Source organism: Fistularia commersonii, chromosome 18 (assembly GCF_037954325.1).
Source record: "Fistularia commersonii isolate RoL2024-O1a breed Wild chromosome 18, RoL_Fcom_v1.0, whole genome shotgun sequence".
Classification (NCBI taxonomy): domain Eukaryota; kingdom Metazoa; phylum Chordata; class Actinopteri; order Syngnathiformes; family Fistulariidae; genus Fistularia; species Fistularia commersonii.
The window spans coordinates 8,726,823-8,751,900 of record NC_141301.1 but is presented as its reverse complement, the minus strand read 5'-3'; the positions used below and the strand labels follow the sequence as shown (position 1 = coordinate 8,751,900).

The window sequence follows — 25,078 nt, the reverse complement described above, 5'->3', positions numbered from 1 at the left end:
CGGGATGCGCACGGAACTGGAAGGCAGGCTGAGCGGCTCCGGCCACAGCTGAGCTTCTCCTTTGTCGGTCCGGGCTCTCCCGCTTGCGATTCTCTGTTCAGATCAGAGGATACAGAGGGGAGGAGAGACATGAAGTAGATCGAGAACAGAAAATGAGAGCGGCGGGGGTAGTAGAGGGGAAACAACCAAACTAAGCGGACTACCGGACACAACACGGATGTCGGTAACTAGCGAGCTGACGAAGCTCCGCGGATGAACACCCTGGATTTTATCCGTTGAAGAGTGTCGAGACCGGCGGGAGAGGGGTGGACTTAACTGCGCAGGTAGGGGTTTTGTCGTCAAGGTGTCAAAGAACACGTATATTCGCCTTCTTCGTGTCAGCAGGGGAAAAGACAAAACTGCGCTTTGAGCTACCCCGGCAGCTTATGCCGCATTGTTTCGTTTTTATTTCATTTTATTATTTTTTATTATTTTCTTTTATTTTTGAAAGACGGCAAACTCCGCGGGGCCGAGACGCTTCGCCCGAATAGTAGAGGTTGACGATGGCTAGCTAAGCTATGCTAGCGAGTGGGTAGAAAGGTATCAATTGCTCTCATCCATATTTCTTTTGTCGCAGTGGCTCGTAGGTTGTGTGTGTGTGTGTGTGTGTGTGTGTATGTGTATGTGTGTGTGTGTGTGTGTGTGTGTGTTTGTGTGTGTGGGAGGGAGGGAGGGAGAGAGTGAGAGTGAGTGGTGGTGTGTGTGTGTGTGTCGGCAGCCTACGTGCAAACTTGCTCGGGCAGCTTTGTGTACGCGGCACGTAGACGGCAGGGGCTGCGTATCGGACCCCCGTGATCAAAATATATAGTCCCGGGAGAGAGAGGTTTTGTTACAGTGGTGATTTTTATCTCTCCTGTTCGGAGATGCCGCCACAATTTTATGCAGGACTTTAGTACTTACCCACGACACCCGAAATAAACCCATAATAATGCAGTGTTTCATTATATGTGAGTAATACAACCGAGGCGACTGCTCAAATTCTCCTAAATCAAGATTAAGGGGTATGTTCTCTACTTCAGTGGCTGACTGCGTTCAGCTGATGTTTTTTATTTCAACAATGAATCGCCGTTAACAGGCTAATGTTGAAATAGTCCTGTTGAAGTCTTATGATAGGACTGTGTCTGTCTGCTCCACAGTCAGCAGATTGACCGTCAGGGTGGCTGGTGCTTTGAATAACCACATCATTTCTGAAGGGTCATTTACAGGATCAAAGCACTTTAGAGTTTTTGAGTCATTGGTCTCGCAGGTTTCGTTTCAGCTTTTTAGAGGGTGTAGGCTTTCATTTTATGGGAACGTCAGATGAGTTGCCTTTTTTTTGTTTTGTTTTATGGATAAACCGTTTGGGTAGCAAGCCTATTAATCATTGTTTTTATGAGTTTATGCGATGACCTCATCCCATAAAGTAAGATTAAGGGATTATGGGTTTTAACTTTGATGGCTACTTCATTCTCACTTGTCTTTCTTTCAGGACTGTCGTGGTGCACAGAAGGGGAGCATGGATAAACCTTTGCACATTCTCCAAAAATCTCCAGATGGTGTGGCAACTGGGATCTCACTAGATATGAGCATAAATATGGAGGAAGGGGAAGATTTCAGGGAACAGCAGATTGTGGGACTCCCAGACAAAATACCTTTAGTGAAACCTTATTTCAAAAAGAAGCAAAGGAAATTAGATGCCAAATGCCTCCACCACGCCCTGGAGGACCCAATTCTGACCACTTTATTGAGCACAGACACGCTTGTCTCAGGAGAAGGAGTGTTTGTTCCACGGAATCAGGCAGGACGGACTCCGGGGAACCTGTGCACAGCAGCCGTGGTGAAACAGAATTGTATCGGCCAGGTGTGTATGAAAGACACCGCAGCTGCTGATGATACCACAGCTGGGACTGGATTACCAGGGTTGATGACCCATGGCGGGGATGTGGAAATAGCTGATACTACTGCAGAGCTGGAGGAGACAGAACGGCGTGGGGAGAGAACCAAGATCACAGATCCCACCCCAGACAGCCGCTGTTTTCAGCTTAAACCTGGCCTTAGGGTGCCTGGGAGTACAGAGACAATAACATCTGCCAGCAGGGATATTCCTCCCAAAGTTGCAACCCAGGTTCCTCACAAGGAGGGGACAATCAAAAACAATGACCTCATGAACAATAGGGTGAAAAGCTCCCCAGTGAAAGACTCGACTGGCCTTCAAGACCCCAATCTTCTCCAGTTACAGACTCTTCAGTCTGACAAAGGAGTGCTATTTCAGGATAAAAGTGAAGAGGCCTCCCTGGACTTGGTCTTTGAGCTGCTTACCCAGCTTCAGTATCACACACACCAGTCAGACTCAGTGGACATTTGTGTGGAATTTCTCCAAGGACAGTGTGTGTATGGAAATGACTGTGCCCACCACCACACTGTCCTACCATACCACTGGCAGATTCGCAGGAGCGATAGTCAGACGTGGCAAAGCATAGCAGACGAATCCCAGGAACAGCTGGAGAGGCTATACTGCAACCCAGACAATGAGCAAGTCAGGCTCAAGTTTCAGTGAGTATTCCATCATACTGCATCTTTTGGGTACACGTCACTTTGAGTAAATTAAGGATACTGCTGAGGTGGATCAGTCATAGTCCTGAGTTTCTGTTTTAATATTTTGAAGCATTCAGGGGTAGTTTTGCTTTCATTAACTAAATCCTTTACTCATGTTTTGTGCAGGAGCATCCCACTCTGTGAAAGTTCTTTTTCTCTTAATCAAAGTTAAGGCATATTTTAGCTGTATTGTCAGCATTTTAAATGTTACATACCTTATTAGATAGACACAGTGTTGGGATGTACAATATATATTAACCTGAACACTGAGGTGTTGTAATTACAGCTATAAAGGCTACTTTGTAAATTGATATGTAGAAGAGACATGGCAACAGTGGTGCAGTAAGTTGATCCATGGCTCGTGAATGATAAGCTCTTATTTAGTGTGTTTGGACAGCAGACCTTGACTAAAATTTCCTCTTTAGGTTCCAATGTGTAACAAAAAGAACACTTTGACATCACATTATACTTAATCGGTGACAAATTCAATTTGTGGGGATTTTTTTTTATCTTGAAGTCATACATGTGGTTTACTTGCATGTGGAAGAGTGTGACACATTTAATTAGGGGTCTTTTAGTCTGAGTTTATTTTGTTTGTATATCTTGTATCACTTCAACAAAGTTGATTTGACAGTCTTGGGTTATTGGTTATCTTTTTCGAGTATATTTTCCGTGCCCATATTCAGCTGAATTGATTGGCTGAAGCTCTGTCTAAACCAGACTTTTAGAGGACTCATTGCAGAAAGCAGTGAACTTCTGTGACCCTTAGTTGCCTTGTGCGGTCACTGACACAGACGCACTTGGCAGCTTCCAGCCCCCCCCCTCGGTCATAGACATGCACATAATGGTGTACACTCACCCACACACACAGACTACTCAGCACGCAGATGCTCACACGAATCAGATGAGAAGCTCAGTGGCTTGCATTGCTCACACGCACGCTGTTTAGCAGACAGAGATAAGCCTCTCTTTCACTCTCACACATCCACAAAGACATACACACACACACACACACACACATGCAAACACTTAGCCAATCCCAGTGGGGTGACATAAAGGAGCATGCAGTTTCAGACATGATGGCACAAAGTGCATGGAATGTGACCTTGTTCTTAATATTCCTAACCCTATTTCAAACATTTTATTGGTTTGCTTATTTATTATTCAATTGGTATTGTCTTGAACTCTATTTACATTTTTTTTCCCTTTGATAGCCGACATTACAAAGTGCCTGGTCACTCTTTAGCTACTTCAATAGCTATACATGTATTGTCTACATCTATATTTCCAAGAAGACAATGTATATTTTTTCAAAGCAAACTGTTAAACGAAGTCTGGAAACAATTGTGCTTTCATATTTTTATTTAGTGCATAGCTAGTTAGTTTTTTTTTTTCTGGATAGCATTATTTCTGAGTTTTTTCTTATCTTTTCCTGTTGGTGAAAGGGATCGCTTAAATAATGTCGCTTCAGCTGCATGCATCGAAGCACTACCCATAATACTTCAATAATTAAGACTATATTGCCCTCATTGAAATTTTTTGAACGGAATGCTGCCACACTTTCTTCATATATGTGTTATGTTTGAATGCACCATTTATGGCTAATGGTGGTTTTCAAAAGATGTGATAATAAGTTATATTCATTATGTCACCATTTCCCAAAATTCGTATAACTCTTAAGGGTTTATATTGCGTGTGTAAGCCTTGGTCCACTCTCCGGATCAGAGCAGTGGTGATGCACCCAAAAGTTGTATGTCAACCTACAATAAAACAAGATAAGATAATCTTTATTGATCCCCCTAGGGGAAATTCCTTTGTCAAAATAAGAATGAAAAATCCAAATAAGAAGCAGCCACTATGCCAGTAATATTGTCATGGGTGTTTTTATATAAATGATTTTCCAGTTTGGGGATCAATGAAGTACATTCTTTCCATCAATCTATCTTTTGCTGTGGGTCACTAAAAACTCTGATACAATGATTTACATGTCACATAAACCTGATAAGCATCACTCCCCTGCCTCAGTCACTAACTCATGAGTCACTGCAGTGGGAGCACAAACATGTCGCCAGTCATCAGATGCTAGCAAACAAAGCTATGAAGCCAGCCAAGCCAAAGCAGCACCTGCTAACAAATCATCCAGAGTGATGTTTGAACTGATATATGTGATAAGACTTTGATAGAGCCTAATACAAATATTAATGAGTAGTGTTAATTACTACAATTGCTATAATGTTGCTAAATTTTCTCAGAATGATTTCAATATGTTGCACTAATTTCATTGTCTTAAGGTTGAACTACTTAAGTAAGCTGGCTCACTGTACATTTTCTGAAAGCTTTAAGATCTGTTACTAGAAAATGATATTTGCTAAGAGGTAAAAATGCAATTAACCTCATAGCATTGAATAAATATGATCCTGTGTTTAGACGTATAAAAATGTCATTAGGATTATTCATATTTAATAAATTCTTTCATATGAAACAATATTCAGGCTGGAGTTTAGGACACAATTCTGTGGCATTTAGGAGTACAAATGGCTGTTAAGATAAGTTTAATTGGCATGAGAATTACAGGAGGGTCCCTGGAAAACAAACTCCCTTTTAAGTGGTCCCTGGACTCAAAAAGTTATCAGAACTCATAGTATTGAACTTACGAAATAAGTCATGAATTTCCAAATTTAGGGACGTCTAATATAGAACTGGAATCTACACATACTTAATCTTTGTATTTTTCCTTTTTAAAATCATGAATTCAAGATATTTTCATCATCACAAAATTGTTCGGACTGGGTTTTAAAAAAAGAAACTTTTTGGGTCTCGGTAAATGAGGTCGGTGCACAACATTACACAAATATGTCCTCAATCTGTCAGCCACCCATGATCTTAACATCAGATCTCCTATGATAAACCATCACTTCTGTGCGTCATGTGTCTGTCACACACATGGTTCTTTGTGTGCATATGTGTGCAACAAATATTTGTTTGTATCTTCAGTTTTTGACTGCAACTGAAACTCTGAATGTAAAGTGCCCGTCAGACAAGATGTGCACCTGGAGATGTCAATCCATATTAAGACATCAGAACTTTTGAATGTGTTGTACAGTCATAGACAGGGTCAACTGGCCCTCATGACAGACAATTGCAGACAATAGCAATTTTACTTTTATTTTTGGAAATTAGCAATTCTTATAATGATAATAGTTGGGATACAGTTGGGAGAACAAGTATTTGATACACAGCTGATTTTCAACTTTTCCCACTCATTGTTATCATGGGTCCGAAACGGTGAGTGACAAAATCTAAAACAAAAATCCAGAAACACACATTGTATGATTTTTAAGTAATTAATTTGCTGTTTTTGCATGACATAAGTATTTTATGTATCAGAAAAACAGTTAATATTTGGTACAGAATTGTTTGTTGGCAAACACAGAGATCAGACATTTCCTGTAGTTCTGCAGCAGGGACTTTGGCCCACTTCTCCATAAAGATCTTCTCCAGATCATTCAGGTTTTGGGGCAGTTGCTGTGCAATATGGATTTCCAGCTCCCTCCAAAGATTTCTATTGGGTTCAGGTCTGGAGACTGGCTAGGCCACTTCAGGACCTTGAAACGCTTCTTACGAAGCCACTCCTTAGTTGCCCCGACTGTGTCATTCTCATGCTGGAAGACCCAGCCACGGCCCATCTTCAAGGCTTTTACTGAGGGAAGGTGGTTGTTGGCCAGGATCTTGTGATACATGGCCCCATCCATCCTCCCCTCAATATGGTGCAGTCATCCTGTCCCCATTGCAGAAAAACACCCTCAAAGAATGATGTTTCCACCTCCATGCTTCACAATTGGGATGGTGTTCTTGGGGTTATACTTGTCCTTCTTCCTCCAAACATGGCAAGTGGAGTTTAGACCAAAAAGCTCTATTTTTGTCTCATCAGACCACATGACCTTCTTCCTTCCTCCTCTGGATCATCCAGATGGTCATTAGCAAACTTCAGACGGGCCTGGACATGTGCTGGCTTGAGCAGGGGGACCTTGCGTGCGCTGCAGGATTTTAATCCATGATGGCATAGTGTGTTACTAATGGTTGTCTTTGAGACTGTGGTCCCAGCTCTCTTCAGGTCACTGACCAGGTCCAGGGGTGCAATTCAGGGCCGATCCCTCACCTTCCTCATAATCATTGATGCCCCGCAAGGTGTTATCTTATATGGTACCCCAGACCAACGGAGGTTGATAGTCATCTCCGACTTCTTCTGTTTTCTAATTATTGTGCCAACAGTTGTTGCCTTCTTAACAAGCGGCTTTTTTATTGTCTTGTAGCCCATCCCAGCCTTGTCCAGGTCTACAATTTTATCCCTGATGTCCTTACGTAGCTCTCTGGTTTTGGCCATTGTGGATAGGTTGGAGTTTGATTGCGTGTGTGGACAGGCTTCTTTTATACAGTTGACCAGTTCAAACTGGTGCAGTTAATACAGGTAATGAGTGGAGAACAGGAGGGCTTCTAAAGAAGAACTAATAGGTCTGTGAAAGCTGCATTCTTATTGGTTGGTAGGTGATCAAATACTTATGTCATGCAATTAAAAGCAAATTATTTTTTTCAAAATCATACAATGTGATTTTCTGGATTATTGTTTTACATTACATCATTCACAGTTGAAGAGTTCCTATGATAAAAATTACAGTCCTCTACATGCTTTACATGTGGGAGAAGCTGAAAAATCAGCTGTGTATCAAATACTTGTTCTCCTCACTGTATTTCATTTTCTTTTTAGCAAGATATGACTGGCAGTAGTGTAAAGAATATAATATGTGTTCCATTACCTGTTTAAATTATGAGTGCAATGGTCTTTTCCAAACGTTTATTCCTGTAATCTAAAAATAAAAGTCTGACCCACTGAATTTGATTGCGCTCAATTCCAATTAATGTCCTTATTTGTAAGCTAAGGACATATTTAAAAAAACACTGGTCTTATATAGGCTCACAATTAATTGAATTTCCAAAATGAATTCATCTAATAAGAAAGGTGTTCTCTTTTATGCCTAGCTCTTCAAAAGGAAACTATTATTTATATATCTTATTAATAGAATTTTGTTTCCTGGTCCCAAAAAGTCCCAAGTTGTAAAACTTTGTCAAGATGTCAGGGTTGCAAGTTCTGCCGAAGGGGATTTCATGAGCTTGGTGGTAGATAGGTCTTGGCGCATAAAGAACAGCATGTAAGGCTTTCATTATGAAGGACCAAGTGTTATTTGTACTTCCGAGGGATGTTAATAGGCAGCATGTAGTCTGCTATATTTGTTTGTCACTCAGAACTGCCTCGCATGTTCTGTTCACCTGACTGGTTGTCAGACTAGCCAGTTGTATCCAGAGTTTGTTTGCTTTGATGCCATTAATAACAGCCTCTTGATATGTGAAATGACCTCTGGGTGATCACAGTAATTTGTTTTGCTGCTTTGTTGTGGAAATGTGAAAAATTCTTGAAATTATTAACAAACACTGACAATGCTTAACATTTTGTAAAATACGTCTGGTTCAGACCGGGCGGTGAACATTAATACGAAAGCCATGCTAATGTTTGTCTGTGTGGCTACCAGCCTCTGGTCTTTGTTGTTATGTACACAAGTTAAACCACTGCACTTTTTGTGCCTTTGAGTAAGACAGACATGGATTTGGTGTTCTGAAGACTGTTCGAAAAACTGTAAAAACACAATTGTGTTACACATAAGTACTTTATTGTGTCATCATCATCAAATTTATTTATAAAGCACTTTAAAAAGCAAGAGCTAGAACAAAGTGCTGTACACGTTAGAGCAAAGGGCCTGAAACAAACACAATAAAAACAAGAAATCAAAAATACCAGTAAACATGCAAACGCACACAGACAATGACAGTGACAAAAATAGGACAAAAGTTGAAACGGACTCATTCAGTAAAATCACACTGGGTTAAAGGGTGGAAAGTGGAAGTAAGTGTAAAGTACAGAGCCAAATTATTCCATAGGATTTAAGCTGAATATGCTACATCCCCTCTGAGCCTCTGGTTGCCCAGGACACCTCTGTCATAGGCAGCAGTTCAATGCTAAGTATATTCTCTCCGTGGGAAAACTCTGCATAGGTATTTCCAGCCCTGACAGAGAAACAAGTTTGACTGTTTGGAGGAGTCAAAACTCAGCACTAATGTGACGCATTCCTAAATCACATGACCACTTGCTGATACTTGTCACTCCCAGATTTTAACAGTTATCAAGTTTTGCCTGGATTGGGTACTAATACCTTTTATCACTTTAAAAACTTGAACATATTCACACTGTTCTGGTCGTTGTACTTGAAGCTTTATCCTTTTGTGTTCTCCATGTGAAAAGTCTTGTATAACTGTTCTTTGGAGATAGTACCCAACCAGTCTATCAAGGCATACAGACACACATAGGTATCACCATGGTAACCATCGCTAAATGATAACATTTTTGAGGTACAGCAGACTCAATGATTTAGCACATTCTAGTTGGTATAGCAACACTGGCCTGTTGTGTTGAGCAGACCGAAAAGAACATGTATGGGGAATTTTGTGTGTCTGCACCAGATTACGTTCAGTACACAGTGCTGCATGAGTGTGTTTTTTTGGGGGGTGGGGGGTGGGTGGTTTCGAATGTGTGTTTTGTGCTGGACTGTTCCCATGTGTGAATGATCCATAGCGCAGGTTAATCCCATCCATATGATAAGCAGGAGTGGAAGTCGAACTAATCCGTCTTAGTCATGAACTCAGCAGTAAGGAGGAATGTCACAGTCATCGCTTCTAAACGTTATAGTGTATTAAGGCTTCATCTGTACAGGTATTTGTTGAGAAATTAATGCTAAGTAGTCTGTGTCTGTGTGCATGCGTGCTTCATTGACTTCATGTTAAACAAACATCCCTTTTTTCCAGGCATGAATAGTTTACCAGAAATTCTCAAGCAAATCTTTTGCAATAGGGCCATTTCATGTTATCTGTGTAATAAGGGCAGCTTTGAGGATTTGAAATAAATCTTGCCAATTTTTTCATGTAGCTGTGTGTGTGTGGTGCGTGCGTGTTTGCGTGCACATGTAAAGATTCTGAGGGGACTCCTGTCAGCATGATGATTATAGCATTGCTTGTCATTAACTGACATAAGGAGTCACCAAGCCACAGGGCAGAGCAACCTGACACTGTGTGTGTGTGTGTGTGTGTGTGTGTGTGTGTGTGTGTGTGTGTGTGTGTGTGTGTGTGTGTGTGTGTGTGTGTGTGTGTGTGTGTGTGTGTGTGTGTGTGTGTGTGTGTGTGTGTGTGTGTGTGTGTGTGTGTGTGTGTGTGTGTGCGCGCTTACATGTTTACCGATATTGCATATGATCACATCCCACCCAATTGAGTTTCATGTTGTCTAATGAATCAGAACTGAAGACGGCTATGTCTAGAAGAGTGCGTGAGTCTGTATGGAGTGGGGGAGGGATGGTGTGTCAGACAGCCCATACAATGATTCAGTAGTGTGAGGTTAGTGTTATTTTTCCTCTTTTTGTTAGTCTACCCTCATGCCTGCTTCTCCTTTTATTGACCTTTCTCTGCAATTGTCTCCAGATCATCCTCTTTTTATATTGTGCCAGTTCATTTTCTCTCCTTTTCAGCTTTTATCTCGTTTTTGTCCCAAAAAGGTTGCTGTTAAATGCTTAAAGAGATGCTAGATATGAAGAATAGTGAGCGCTTTGTTTAGATATGTGTTTGCATGTTTTGAGATGGAGGCCTGTTTCCATCGAGCTCTTTTTACATATTTGTTGAAGCAAGAGTGTATTTGCTTTTTAAGTGCTACTTCCTTCACGTCAAGCTTTTTTTTTTCCTTTTCCAGTTTTTAGTCTGCTCCGATTTTTTTTAATAACCTCAGATTGGTGCAGTTCCTTAAAAGAGAAGTAGAAAAGAGTGATTCAAAGGACATGTGGTACTACAGGACAGTGACATACTCCCATGGGAACGATTTGGGAAATGCAGTACACACAAGTGAACATATTTTCTGTGTGTGTGTATGTCCACAGCCACACGCGTGTGGACACACATGCAGCTAAAAACAAAGGTCAAAACCCATTTAAATAGATTAGCTTAGACTTGAACACAGAATACATGAGGAAGTAACATTACTAATGTCAGGAAGGTGTTTGTGTGAAAGAAGCTATCCTCAGCAGTTTTAGTTGACTGACTACGTTATAGAGGCGTGACTGGATGAATTTAGCATGTGTGCACATGAATCTGCCTAAAGAATGTGTCCCAGCATACTAGTGAGTGTCCGTGTTTTTTTTTTTTCTTTTTCTTTTTTTTCTCTTCCTTGGCTGACGCTCACAATAGCATGTTTGATGCTGGTATACAGGTCATTATGTGTACAGCCGTGAGAAAGGTCAGACGTTTGTAAGTTTGTGTTCATATACACAAAGGCAGTGCAGGGATTAAAAGGCATTTTGGCAATACATTGTCTTATTTTAACCTTTTAATTGTTCTAGTCTTCAGTTTCAATTTTTTTTTTGTAAATGCTTTGCTTACTAAAGCATCACCATGCCTCAGATTGGGCTTTGAATTATACACTTTAACCCAAGAACTGCCCACTATGAGCAAAGAGCAGCTTTGTTGGCACTTTTCCAAGAGTGCATTCTTTGCTGAAGAGCCCGCTTCTTTGACATTGAGCACATTAACAACGCAAACCAGTTAGGGAACAGGAAGTCTATGATAAGGTTAGAAAATCATTGACTGACCTCTCACTAACGTGGGTGTCTGTGTGTGAGAAGAACAGATAGAAGTAATCAGTAAGGCTTCTTCTCACTTAACCTCCCCACGAGGGGTGTGTGTGCAAATGTGTATGTGTGTGTGCATGTTTGTACATGTCTATCCCATATAGTCCATCTCATATCCACAGGCTCATTATAACAAACTGCAACAAGCAGCCCAGGGCTGTATGCAGGTGCCCTCCAAGCACTTTTGTTTCAAACAAAAATGCAGAAAGCAAGTCTTTGGGGGGAGAAAGGGGGAAAAAAGAGCAGAATAGAAAGAACTGAACAAAAACAGGGTGAAATTGAAAAGAAAAAAATACAGTGAGGAAAAACTAAGGTAATGTAGTCAAAACTCAAACTTTCTCCATGTCCAGATGTTCTCTGTATTATATTGCAACATTAATAGCAGTAAATGCAGTATTTCTGGATGCTCCTGTGTTTTGGACTTTTTTGACTCACCATTCCCATGATGGGCTTCATGGTTGAAACTGATGAATATATGGGTTGGCGTGTAGCTGTAGGGTCTAATAATTGCAGTTCAGGTAACTGAGATTGTAATGCGAGGTTTCATTTATCAGGCTGTAGTTTTATATGGGAAAATCTTGAAAAATTCAACAATGTGCTCCATTAATAACCAACTTACTCATTAACAGTCAATGTTAACTTATTAAGTTTCTACCTGTATGTGAAAATACATGTAGCTTTCTCTTTCCCTGGTCTGTCTATCTGCCTGTGTTCATGCCTTTCCTCCCATCTCTTTCTGTCTGTCTGTCTGTCTGTCTGTCTGTCTGTCTGTCTGTCTGTCTGTCTGTCTGTCTGTCTGTCTGTCTGTCTGTCTGTCTGTCTGTCTGTCTGTCTGTCTGTCTGTGTGTGTGTGTGTGTGTGTGTGTGTGTGTGTGTGTGTGTGTGTGTGTGTGTGTGTGTGTGTGTGTCTGGTACTGTCATTGGCATAGCGTGCAAGTATATGATGCTCACATTAATGTGAGTGTTATGTCTGACCCAGAAAGGATTTGCCAGAGGCCATATGGAGGACTAATATAGAGAGACTGGTACACACACAGTGGGGTTTTGACCCAAGCTTTACAAGACTGAGCAGGGTTAAGGGAGGCTGTATCCACAGGATGAATTTATATTACACCATGTCTTTTTCCTTTGCAAATGCAAACACTTATTGTTAACTGTTGTGAATGGTTGGTAAACAGTTTGGAGCAGCCAAGATGATGTCCCAGGATAGAAAATCTAATGTGACCCATTTTTGTTTGGCATAAAAGTAACTGTGAGCCAAACATAGTTTCTATGTCAGCTTCAAAATGATTGTTCCGAAGCGCTTTTGAAAATCGGGCGAAAACTAAGAAAAAAAAACATCTAAACAAAATGAGATATCCAAAATTGCTTAAGTAATTAACCAGATAGTTTAGTATTATTTTATCTAACTTTTTGAATATCCTTCTTAACCTTTCAGATAAAAGTGAAATTAAACCACTGCTCCAATATCCTCTTGACTCACTAAATGCAGTACTTTATGTCTGGCATACCTAACTAGTTATTGCAGATATATTGATCTAAAATAGCTGGCCCCCAGATATTCTCAATACTAACTCATCGAGGTAAACTGTTTGAAAGATAACTCAAAGTAATTACATATTAGCTGTGAAAATGCAGGGGTGATATCACTGCGCTCATCTGACTTTTATCAAGGAGCAAAAAATCCTATATCTATAAATGCCTAATCCCTTTAGCCACACCATCTTGTTCATCAGACAGTATGTTGCTTATTCTTTACAAGCCTTCTATATTTCCTTCTATTTTAAATGCAAACACAGACATCAATGGTCTGCCATGTTTTGATTGAAGAGCTGTAATGGTTCAAAAATGTAATGTTGTTGCATGCATCCATGTGTTCCCTGTTATGTTCCCAGTCCATGTAAGTTATGCCAGACAGCCATATTGACTCACAGGCCAAGGTCAGGTCATGATGCTCAGGGGTAAAATAATAATTAATAACAATAATTCATCCTTTATTAATCCCCTTGGGGAAATTTATTCTCAGCAATTGACCCATCATGGATTAACCATGAGCAGTAGGTATGCCATCCACCATTGCCAGGGGAGCATTTAGGGGTTCAGTGTCTTACTGAACAACACTTCGACACCCTAGGAAGAACCTAGTGTGTCTAACTAGAAACTAGGAATTGAACTAGGAATGTTCGGCTGCAAACATTATTGCTTTACCTCCTGCGTCATGCTGCCCCCAAAATCTTATTGATAGATAGAGATGTAAAGTGAACAATTTACAGCAGTCAACCAGTCACGGCCATGTGTCCTGTTATTGTGCAAAGCAATAACTCATCGACTCAATGTATCGTTCTGACTCCTTGTTTTCAGGGGCCGGGTGTTTTCTCTTGACTTTGGAGCAATGCGAGTTTGTGACCTGGAGTTCGACCACGTCCGGCGACTGACCACTCCTCCCAGCCCTCTCACCGTAACTGCCACAAACCCAAACCCCACCCTCAACTGTCACACAGTGTGGAAGTACTACTGCAGAGACAACTTTGGCTGGAGGGAATATTCCGAGGTGAGGCACTTTGTGTCAATTCGTTGTCATTCACCATCAGGAGCATGAGGCTTGGCACATTAGCTCTGCTCAAAGCCATTAATTGTCCCAGCAGCTGTGAGCAGATCGATTTATAAATGTTCTCTCACACATGTGTGCGTGCATGTGTGCACGCGCCTGTGTGTATGTACACCTTGATGTCCTATGACTACAACTGATCATAGAAAACCAGTAAGGATGAACTTTTTTGCAGTGTGCTCAGAAATCTGTGTCCATCTTTCACCAATGCATCCATCTGTCTTAATCTCATTTACAGCCTGTGGTGAAGCTCATAGAGGAGGCGAGTGCGAGGGGTCTTAAGGAGGTGCGGTTCATCACCCTCCAAAACCAGTACATCCTCAACATCCGAGAAGGCTTCCAGCAGAACGCTGTCTTTGGATTCAGACGTCAGATTAAGAAGCGTCCCATGTTTATGTCCTCTGTCATGCTAACACCACACTTACAGTAAGTAACCACAAAGAAAAACCCTTTTCCCAACCATGTGTTTCCTCTCTGCTCATCATAGTGTTTTTGTATCTATGTCTTTCTTTCACTCCCCTCTTGTGATTATGCTCTCTGACCAAGTCCATCAGAGAAGACTTGAGACCCTTCCAGGTCCTAATTTGGTGTAATGTTTGGGTGTGAAGACACAATGAAGGGTGTCCTTGAGTATATCTAAAGAGGTTTTTTTTTCCCTCCAAGCCATTCAGTAATTTTCAAAAACTTTAATATATTTATTAATGTTTTGCATTGCGACAAGGTAGCAACAAATACTATCATTGTCATGGCAAAAACCTCAAAACTATTTTCATCATTCATCTTAATCTCTCACTGGCACATCCATCACCTGAGATGTGCCTCAAACCCATTAGATTTGTGGTATCTGCTGAGTTGTCTGGTAAGTCAGAGACTTCAGGACACGCAAATGGTCCTGGCGAAAAAAAACCAATGTGGACCTGGTTTGGACATGAAAAACGATTAAACAAATCCAGAAAGAAATCTTATCCTATCCTGTGAAATATACAGTATTATTGCGATGGTATTTCCATTCTTTCATAATGCATATAAACTGTCTTTTATTCTGCGACATGAAAAATCTAAGTAAAGCAAATCTAGCAAAGAAAGTGATAATAAGTAGAAATGGGCCAGTGCAACTTATTTGTCCATTTTTCTTTCCACATCCACTGCAGAGTAGGCTGCCGTAACAGGATAGTCTGGAACAAGCTGTTCGTTCAAGGCCTGGCAGTCTTTAAAGAAAAAAAAAAATAGAGCACAAGATGGAGGACTGAGAGAGCAAATTAGATGGATGGAGTACAGTACAGAGAGCACAGCTCAGGAAGCGAAAGACATAGAGAGAGTTTTAAATGGTTTCCAGGCCAGACAAACAGATTTGGTGAATGAGGAAGTGTGAAACGTGACTGTGGGATACTGGAATTTGGAACAAAGGATTAGTTCCTGGGACCTGATTTAAGTTTCCAGGGATTGAATGCAAGTCAACGAAATGTCCTGCGAAAGGGCCAAAAATGTGTGTGCGTTGGTCTACAAGGCATTCATTAGTCTGATTGGCACTCTCACATCTCTCCCTCTCATTGTGATGTGTCCTCTGATGAAATTTTCTCCTTTTTTTCTAACTCCTTCCACCAACCCCCCCTACTGTTCTTTTTTCACTCCTTACCCCTTTTCATCTCTCTTCTCTCATTCTCTTCAGTACAAACTTGCATCGCTCTCTTGTTATCTCCAAGATTTCTTATTTTCATGTTTCTAGTAGCAGGCTGTCATCTCTTTCGTTCTCTTGCGTTCACAAGCTAGAAATTGATTGCAGAGAAAGACTGAGATTAAACATGGACGAAATGAGAACTGCTTTCCCACTGACACAAAGTCACACTGATCACAGTGTCCTGACAATACAACCAGGTCTTCTTAGGTCTGATAGGACTAACAGCATTAACACTTCCAGAGGGATGACTTCATTGTCAAACCAGGCTAATGCGAGACACACTGAACTTTCTTGTAATTCAATGACAGCTCCAGTTATGGAATTGTATTCTCCCAGCTTTCTCACCGGTCCCCTTTTTTCATCTTTTCTGGATACCGGTTGTTTTTGTCGTTGTTTGAATTTCCTTCCCACGTGACCCAGACAGCTGCCATGAAGCAAAAAAAGCACTGTAGCTTAATGATGTCATTGTTGACAGTTACGGAGGGACATGGCTTTGGAAGTGCAGGTGAATTGGTTCATTGCAACAGCCTGCAGTTTTGTTTAATGTTAGAGTGAAGCATAGATTGGAAACACATGTAAGGCAGTAGAGATAAGTAGCTTTACTGTGATGTGCACGTCATTGCTTTTGTTGCTGACAATAAACTGGCTGCTGATCTTGCCATTACCTCAGCAGCAAACTCAGAGAAAACATCCTCGTATGTGAGAGCCTATGAGAAATGATAAAACGGCTGAAAAATACAGTAGTTGGCAAATTATCTCTTCATCTTATTCAATTTATTGTACTGCAGTAGCTGACAGCGCATGAGGATTCACTCACATTCCTGAGAATCTATACTAAATTGAGATCCATTATCTGAACATACTTTTGGACAAAAATGGAGACAGGTGTGAGTGAAGTGAGATTTATTAAATTGCGTAAGCAGCTAAGTCAACTCTTATGACTGAAATGTTCTCGTGTGTCCCGCTGACTTACCAGTCTGTTAGCGTTCATTTCTATCATTTTCAGAAGCATTCGACCATTGGTGAACCCTGCCTTTAACCCAAATAAAGCCCTTCCAGGGAAATTTCCTTACAGTTTGCAGCAACATAGAACTCACAGAGCCATTAAAATAGATATTGTGTTTAAATTAAATGTCCTACAGGCAGTTGATCTATTTTGAACTGGTTCTTTCGTTGTATGTCCATTTGTCACAAAGGTTTATTTACCAAAGTTCAAGAGTACGTGTTCATGGGCTAAACTGACCAATATTCTGTTTTCTTGAAGAAAGTGATTTATCTCTATTCTAAGTGTGAGTGGCACATTTTTGCAGCATGACACGTGTTACTCATTCACTTTGTATGATGTGTTTTTTTGGTTGCTGCAAGTGAAATTTCATCAACTGTGGATAAAATCTGCAGTTCATGAATGCTACATTTCACCCAGTCATTCTATCACTATGAAAGGACTTGAAGCCACTTTGTAGTGTTACTGTTGCGAGTGTTGCACTAGTGTTGCTAGTGTATTGTTGGATTTTATTTCTTCCAGCTTAAGACCAAAAGGACATACTAGAGTGGTATATTTTTCTTCTGCTGATATTACCTATTGTAAATATCAGAGTACCTAAGCTAAAATAAATTCAATTCCTCTGTTTTTTAGGGGGGAACAGCAGCCCTAGGGACAAAGCTTGAGATTGTAGCTTATTTTCAGGATGGTTCAATGGGACCACCTTAATAGTGGCCATTGTTTATAGGCAGCTCTTTGTGTTCTGTGAATGGCTAGACTCCCTGTTTGGATGTAATACACCCACACTGTTGATAATTTCATTGTGCTCTTCAATAAATTTCATGATACCAACCAAATACCGTTCATTAGCATTTAACATTAATCTGATCACTGACTGTATTGCATCAGCGGTTCAATTTGTGTTCAATTTGGAATCCATGCAATTGCTAAATTTAGCTAAATTTTCAAGTCAAGAAGAATAGCTGATGAATTTGCCATCACAAAATTTTACTTGACTTTTTATATTTTCACTTGAGTCTAAAGTGTTTTTCTTCTTTTTCTCATTATTTGTAGGACTTTAGGTGGTCTGTCTTCATTGCCTTTATCCTGTTCATCCACCTCTTCCTCTTCCTCAACCTCTTCATCAGTGGATATCGCCACGTCGAATCCCCTCTCTTCAGCACTCACCAATCCACCAAGCGTCTTTCCTGAGACGTGGTTGCCCATGACGATGAGCCAGGACTTTCTGCAGGTACCTGTGTCTCGCGATGATCGGAGCTACCGCACTGTGTACAGCCTGTTCCACAAGACCGTGTCAGAGACCAAGTTCAGGATCATCAAGATTCTGCGTGTGCAGAACCCCTTCCTCTGGGAGAAGTACAAGAGGTGGGCCATGACACATTTTATTTTTACTTATGTTCTGGGTTATTGTGCTGCCACCATATCATCATCATCATTTTTAAGTTATCTCCCTTGTTGCCATGTTTCAAATATCAGCTCAGATACTTTTATCATCGTCACAAATGTCCGGGTCTCAGTGTGAGACTGGGAAAGTGTTGGAATAGAAAGGATATCAGGATTTCCATTGGTATGATTTAAAAATTGGATTTCTGCTTACATTTGGAAAATCACCCAGGAGCAGCGCAGTGACCAACTGTCTCTAGTCAAGGGAGGAGTAGGTTTATTCCTCTTTTATTGAAATTAAAGATAGCTAAGAGGATTTCTTGATAATTAACAAAGCTAATGATTTATTGCTACCTCTTTCATTACAGTTTTATTATTATAATACAATAAAATATTGTTATACTGTGCTACAACTGATATGATGTAAGCCATTACATTGTAAATATTGTATGTTTTCAAATGCTTGATCTATTTGTCTGTAATCAACTAATTTAAAAAAAGGACATGCAAAATAATGGTGAAAAAGGCTGCCATTTGCTTTTGTTGTGCACAAGCCGAGTGCAAGTCTCATTCTTCTATTGCATTTTTCTGGATTGTTAACCTTTTCGTCCAAATTCTTTTGCGCTCAAGAATATTTCACACTCAGGTCCGTATTTGTGCACAGACACAAAAAAGACAAAAGGTGAGAATGTGACAGTGTGTGAGAGTGGAGGAAGGGAAAATAGAGCAAACCAGACCCGCTCTGCGGGACTTTGTGAGAACGAGATGACAGTGGTGTGTGAACACAGTAAATGATAGATATTTGGAGATGGTGATGTTCCTGTTGTGAACACAGCGGGCTAACCACGGTGGTTCAAGCTGTGCATATTCGATCAACTGTGACATTAAAATACTCACAGTGACTGGTACCACAAGGGTTTCATAATGACTGATTGTGTGTGTGTGTGTGACACAGGCTCTAAGAGTGATGGCCCTTATAAATGCCAGTTGATTTCTTCTTCCCACACTCAAGCTACCCATACGAAAGCTTGACAATGTACCCATCACTGCCTGTTTTTGTGTGTACTTGTAATTCGAAGTGCTGGTTCCGGACATTAAGGAGAAGTGAATCCGTCATCCTAAAAGCACATTGCATCTACTAAACAGGGATAGTAGGAAATTGAAGTGTGTGTGTGTGTGTATGTGTCTTTGTGCGCGCATGCTTGGGTGCGTGCCGTGTCAGTCTGTGTCAGGTCACAAGCTGCAGGATCATGGGAGGTCATGCCTGGGTCACCGCCTATCTGGCTTTCTCCTCTGCATGCCTGATTTATCCGCTCACATCAAATGGGTTGCGTGCGTGTGTTGCTCAAGAAAGGGATTAAGTCCAATGTTCTTACTGGGTTTTAGAGCAAACAAGGTTATGATCAGAACTGTTCAATTGCAGGATTACTGTTATGAATTCATCACCTGAGCAATTACCTGTGTTTTTATGCACGAGCAGCATTGGGCATCATTTTTACTGTACTTGCACACCATAAGTTTAAATAGATAATGAGTCTCTGGAGGCTCAAAAGCAGTTCAGTTCTTAGAAAAAAACAACTTTAACCCCGATCTCTCTGCCTTAACAGGAAGAAGGAGTACATGTCCCGACGTATGTCAGAGATGGATAGACTGCTGAGCGAGCGCCACCTCTTCCACGGCACCTCAGCAGATGTGGTTGAGGGCATCTGCAAGCATAACTTTGACCCAAGAGTCTGTGGTAAACATGCCACCATGTTTGGCCAAGGCTCCTACTTTGCCCGCAAGGCTGTATATTCCCATAACTTCTCCAAGCGTACACCCAAAGGAGTCCACTGTATGTTTCTCGCCAAAGTTCTTACTGGCAGGTGAGTGCTGTCTGATATGATTTGCATACAAGGGACATTTCAAGGGATAAAAAGCCAGGTTTAGACAATATCATGTTTTGGAGTACAGGTGATAACCTCTAGCCTAAAGTCCGTATGTATTGGTACGATCCCTTTGCAGCTCTGCATATAATACTAGCACAGATAATAGATCTGTTAAACCCACACCCACTCTTTCAAAATTCAAATTACAGCTTGCATAATCTTTGATTTGGATTATTGAGGCTCTTTTCCCCTAAACTCTGGTCAGGTTATGCTGCAAGTCATGCTTTTCCCATTTCTTAGGTCCAACTGAAAGCCAGAGCTGTATTTTAAAGAGCAGATGTGGCTAGAGATAGCGTATACCTGGTGATTGCTGGTGATTGCATTGCTAGTACTCTTGAGCTCCAGCAGACGGCCTGGCGTGCCCTGAGGATGGTGTGGTGGTTTTGACATCCACAGCTACCTCACCCACACCAGACTGTATTCATGTTCCATCTGAAACTGTGCAGAGCTCAGTTGTAGCCTTTAGGCCCGAGCAGAAAACATAAACCAGGGAGTTTAAATAAAAATGATTTTATCCTCACAGTATAGTATAGTCGACTTCCACTTTTGGTCTGCTTCACCACTGTCAACAACCTTTAGCTGCAAGTGATCTTATTTTAATATGTTTTATTTATGACCCCAGAGTCTAGTGCCAAGGTTGATGGATGATGTGGCTTGACATCAGTATTCAGAAGAAAAACAAAGCAGCTACGAAGCCATGGCTCATGTGGATATATATATATATATATATATATATATATATATATATATATATGTGTGTGTGTGTGTGTGTGTGTGTGTGTGTGTGTGTGTGTGTGTGTGTGTGTGTGTGTGTGTGTGTGTGTGTGTGTATATATATGTATATATATATGTATGTATATATATATATATATATATGTGTGTGTGCGTATGTCTGCGTGTGTGTGCGCGAGCATATGTGTTTGCTACGTCTTCCTGTATTACATATATTATTAAGTCAGACGCTCTCTAATAATTACAATGCAGTCTTTTATGTAGTGGACTATTATTGTCATTCAAGACTTGCAAAAATTATCTTTTGATCTTCACATTATTCAATTTGTATTGTTGATATTTGTATACTTTCACACAAAAGACCCAATGTAACTCATCCTTTTTGCTCCTTGTGTGCAGGTTAACTGTAGGAAGTCCCTCTATGCGACGACCTCCACCCATCAACCCCCACGATCCCTCCAGCGATCTTTATGACTCCTGTGTGGACAACTGGGTTGACCCCCAGATCTATGTCATCTTCAATGATGACCAGAGCTACCCTTACTTCATCATTCACTACGAGGAGGTACCCAGCACAGTTGCTGTCTAAGCCCTGGACCTGACCTGGCACTGGGTAGGTGTCAGATGGGCGGTGTTTACCCCATTGGATAACATAGAAACAAGTGTAGACCACGAAAGACCACAATTATCTTGACAAAACTTCACCCGCTGTCACGCCGAGCGTTTGAAGCCAACTTAGTCGGAAAATACAACCCCCATCAACTGGACTCAACCAGACTGGACTGCAAATCAAAAAAAAACAAAGGAGTGGTCCGTGCCGGATTCAACTGGATAGAACTGGACTAGATGAAGGCAACACCTTTTTGGTTCAGTGTTTGGAGGTAGATGATGACTGGGAAACAGCTGCGTTCCCACATGGCTGGAGTCTTGTTTACCTTATTAATGTCGACCAGGTCCAGGAAAATACAAGCCTAGTCCCCAATTTTTTTGAATGGCTGTAAATCAACCTGGTTCCCTCATTGTAGGAGACAGTTGTTATATTGGCTTTAATGTGACCATCTGGGCATATTAGTATTTTGAGGAAGCAGCAAGCTACCAATCAATTACTACTGCACAGTTGTAGAATTACCATGGCAACACTGATGCTCCTGTCTGACTATTACAGAAATTATAGTGAGTGTTTTCCTGCTTTTATATATATATATATATATGTATATATATATATATATATATATTATTTTTTTTTTTTTTTTTTTTTTTCAAGTGTATGTGCTTTTACCTTAGTGAACATGAATCGTGGCCTCTACCAGACAATGGACATGAATTTGTGTTGGTCTTTTCCGAAAGGACCTCAGCGTACTGTAGACCTCCAGACAGAGGTTTCATTAGAAGCCATGCTGCTCTTGGTTCCCATTTTTACCTTTCACGCTCACCACTTGAAGTTCCTCGCCAAGGATTTGAAGAGGAAAGTTTTACGCTAACATTATAGCGTGGCATCAACAAAATATGAACCCAGCGAAAACTCATCTCTCACACTAGAATTGCTCTCTTCCTCAGAGACGTTAGATGTGTTTCATTGAGACAAACTGTACAGGCGTTCTCTTTGTTTATATTTGAACTGTGTGCCTTTTGTTCATAAAAATGTTTATTTATGTTAGTTTAACGTAACATTGATTAAATAAAAAAAAATGACTGAAAATTTTACAAAATGACTTTTTTTTTTTTAATCTCTTCAATTCAGATTTTGCCTTCTCTGACATTCCTAAATGTTCCCATATTGACACAAAGCTGGAGATTACTAGAGAATCTACATTTCATTTCATCTTAATCCATGGTTATGGGTAATGCCCATCTTATTTAAATAACTGAATACAGAAATTTGCAAATGCCCAGAGATTATAAACAGAAACTAATTCCCTTATTATTACAAACCTCATCCCCTTTCATCTTTCATTCTCATTCTCCTCTTCCTATACTGAATATTTTTATCTACTTTTCTACCAGGTTTGTTCTAAACAGCTTTTTCCATAAATAAATTAATTGGAATAGTCAAATCAGAGATGATGTCTGAGAATTAGATTTAACATTCTGTATGTGTTGTGACAGACCAATCTGCGAGGCTTTATCCAATTCTAAGAAGATATACCTATTAACATGTATAACAGTGGGTCAATTTATATCATTATTTATTTACAAAAAACATGCATACATAATGATAGGGGGAATTTTAATGCACATTTAGATTTGCATCAAGGTCGTTTCTGCTCAATACAAATTCTAAGATGAGGTAAAAGCAATTAGGAGTTATAGATCTGTGATTTAAAAAAAGTAGTTCAGTAAAGAGGTATTCGCTGACTAAAACTCAAAGCTGGATAAAAGTTGGTTGAATATGAAGTGACGTGCTTCTCTTCCAGATATGGAATTATTTTAATCCACATACATCCGTGCATTTGTTCCACACAACCTTTAATTTTTTTTTTTTTTTTTTGATACACGATGCGATTTCCCCCCATTCGAGGTTTTCCTCAGTCTTAAACTCCCTCGGCTCCTCTCTCTCCTCCTCGGCCTCCGGTCACTGTCATGTGAGACTGCCGTGCTGAGCTTTGCTTTTTGGCAAAGGAGAGGGGAATGAAGGGAAAGGAAGGGGGAGAGGGGGCTAGAGTGGGATAGAGAGAAGGGGTGGGGGGAGAAGGAGTTATTTTGCTCTCTTCGTGCCTCCTCGCTAGGCTGCGTGCCTGTCTGCTCTTCTCATGTGCATGCAAGCTTGCACAGGTTGCCCTCTATTTGCCCCCATCTCTCTCATCTCCCAGTCTTTCTACTAGCTTCACCTCCCCTCCCCCTCTCCCACTCCTAATCTTGCACTCTCTCTCTCTCATAGCTTTTCATTCTCATTCCACTTTATTTTCTTCAATCTCCTCTTCCAACATGCTCCCTCTCATCAGCTCTTAACAGCTTAAAACCCTTTTGCCCTCTCATCTTAATGACTACCCCCTTCTCTCACTCAGTCTCTGTCTCTCACTGAGTCATGCAGCGGGCACTGGCGAGTTTGTTTGCCTGACTGCCCTCCAGGAATTGTTGCTGGCACACAGAAAGCACTACTTTGTAACCCCTCCTGGCTGCGGTTAGAAGAGGGGGGAGGGGTGGACTACATATAGGAGGGGATGAGAGAAGAGAACTGAGATAATGGCTGTTCAGGCAGGGGGTAGATAAAAAAATGTTAGAGGGTGAAGGCAGCGATGAGGCAGCAGAAACACCGGCATGTGTGTGTGTGTGTGTGTGTGTGTGAGAACAAGATAAAGGCATGCCGAATGTGGCGTTTAGCTTTCATGAGAGCAACAAAGAACTTTGAATTATTCAAAGGAGTCAAAATTATTTTGTGTGATGGTAAAGGCAGTCCCTCTGCAGGTGTGTGTGCGTGCTTTTGTGCACCGACATCTGACAGTGCTGCTTGCACGACCAAAATGAGCAAAGACTTTATGAAAATTATATTTGGATGGATATAAAATTGATTTGGATCGCATTGTGCACCGACAGAGACACTCTTAACCAATCACATTCATTTTGAAAATCTCATCTCTAATCAAATCTGTAAGGAGGGGAAGGGGATGGCGTGTGTGTGTGTGTGTGTGTGGGGGGGGGGTTGTTTTTCACATTACATATAGAGCACATCTATAATATATAGATAAAGATATTGATCAGGAAGTTATTAGAAGTATTGGATATTTTTGTTTGTCATCTTCATAGGTGGACATTCCCTGTCACCGAGTCATACTCTTTATTAAAATGTGTTTATTTTAAAAAATACCATTATACATTTATGAATTCCTTTTTTTTTTATTTGAATTTTTTTCTATTTTATTTTAAGCTATTTGTTCAATTTTTTAACTTCAATTTTCCTACATTGTCTGATTACCGTCTCCAATTTCTGAAAGCTCTTGACAGAAAATATGGCTTTTGGATATAGTGCAAATATTCCCATTCAATGTATATATGAGTATAGATATATGTTAACATGTACCATAGTTGTTTTGTTTTGTTTGTTTACATCTACAGTCTACATAAGCAGTTTGTTAGGTTTTCGAAAAATTATTCATTAATACTGCATTACACAGACACATTCATACATCTATTTTGATGTTCATATACATAGAAAAAAAAACTAATGACATGTTTATTTAGTTGATTATTATTATTTTAGTTGATTACAATATTTAGTGACAATGCGAAAAAAGAAATACGTTTTTTGTGAATTTTGTGATCAAAAGGTAATTTTGTCTTTAGCCCATGGTCTAGATGGGCTGACAAAGCATACGTAATAAAAAATTAAAATAAACACAAGATGAGTATATATGAAAAAAG

The 25,078-nt window shown here is 40.4% G+C and overlaps 1 protein-coding gene across 1 annotated transcript; it reads left to right on the top strand.

Moving 5' to 3' along the window:
- Positions 1 to 45: 45 nt before the first annotated feature.
- Positions 46 to 25,078, top strand: tiparp (TCDD-inducible poly(ADP-ribose) polymerase). The gene is made up of 7 exons (XM_086164156.1): positions 46 to 323; positions 1,508 to 2,571; positions 13,749 to 13,938; positions 14,234 to 14,421; positions 17,730 to 18,041; positions 19,667 to 19,924; positions 21,119 to 25,078. The coding sequence occupies exons 2-7, from the start codon at positions 1,535 to 1,537 to the stop codon at positions 21,306 to 21,308; spliced, it is 2,175 nt and encodes a 724-aa protein (XP_086020282.1). The 5' UTR covers positions 46 to 323; positions 1,508 to 1,534; the 3' UTR covers positions 21,309 to 25,078.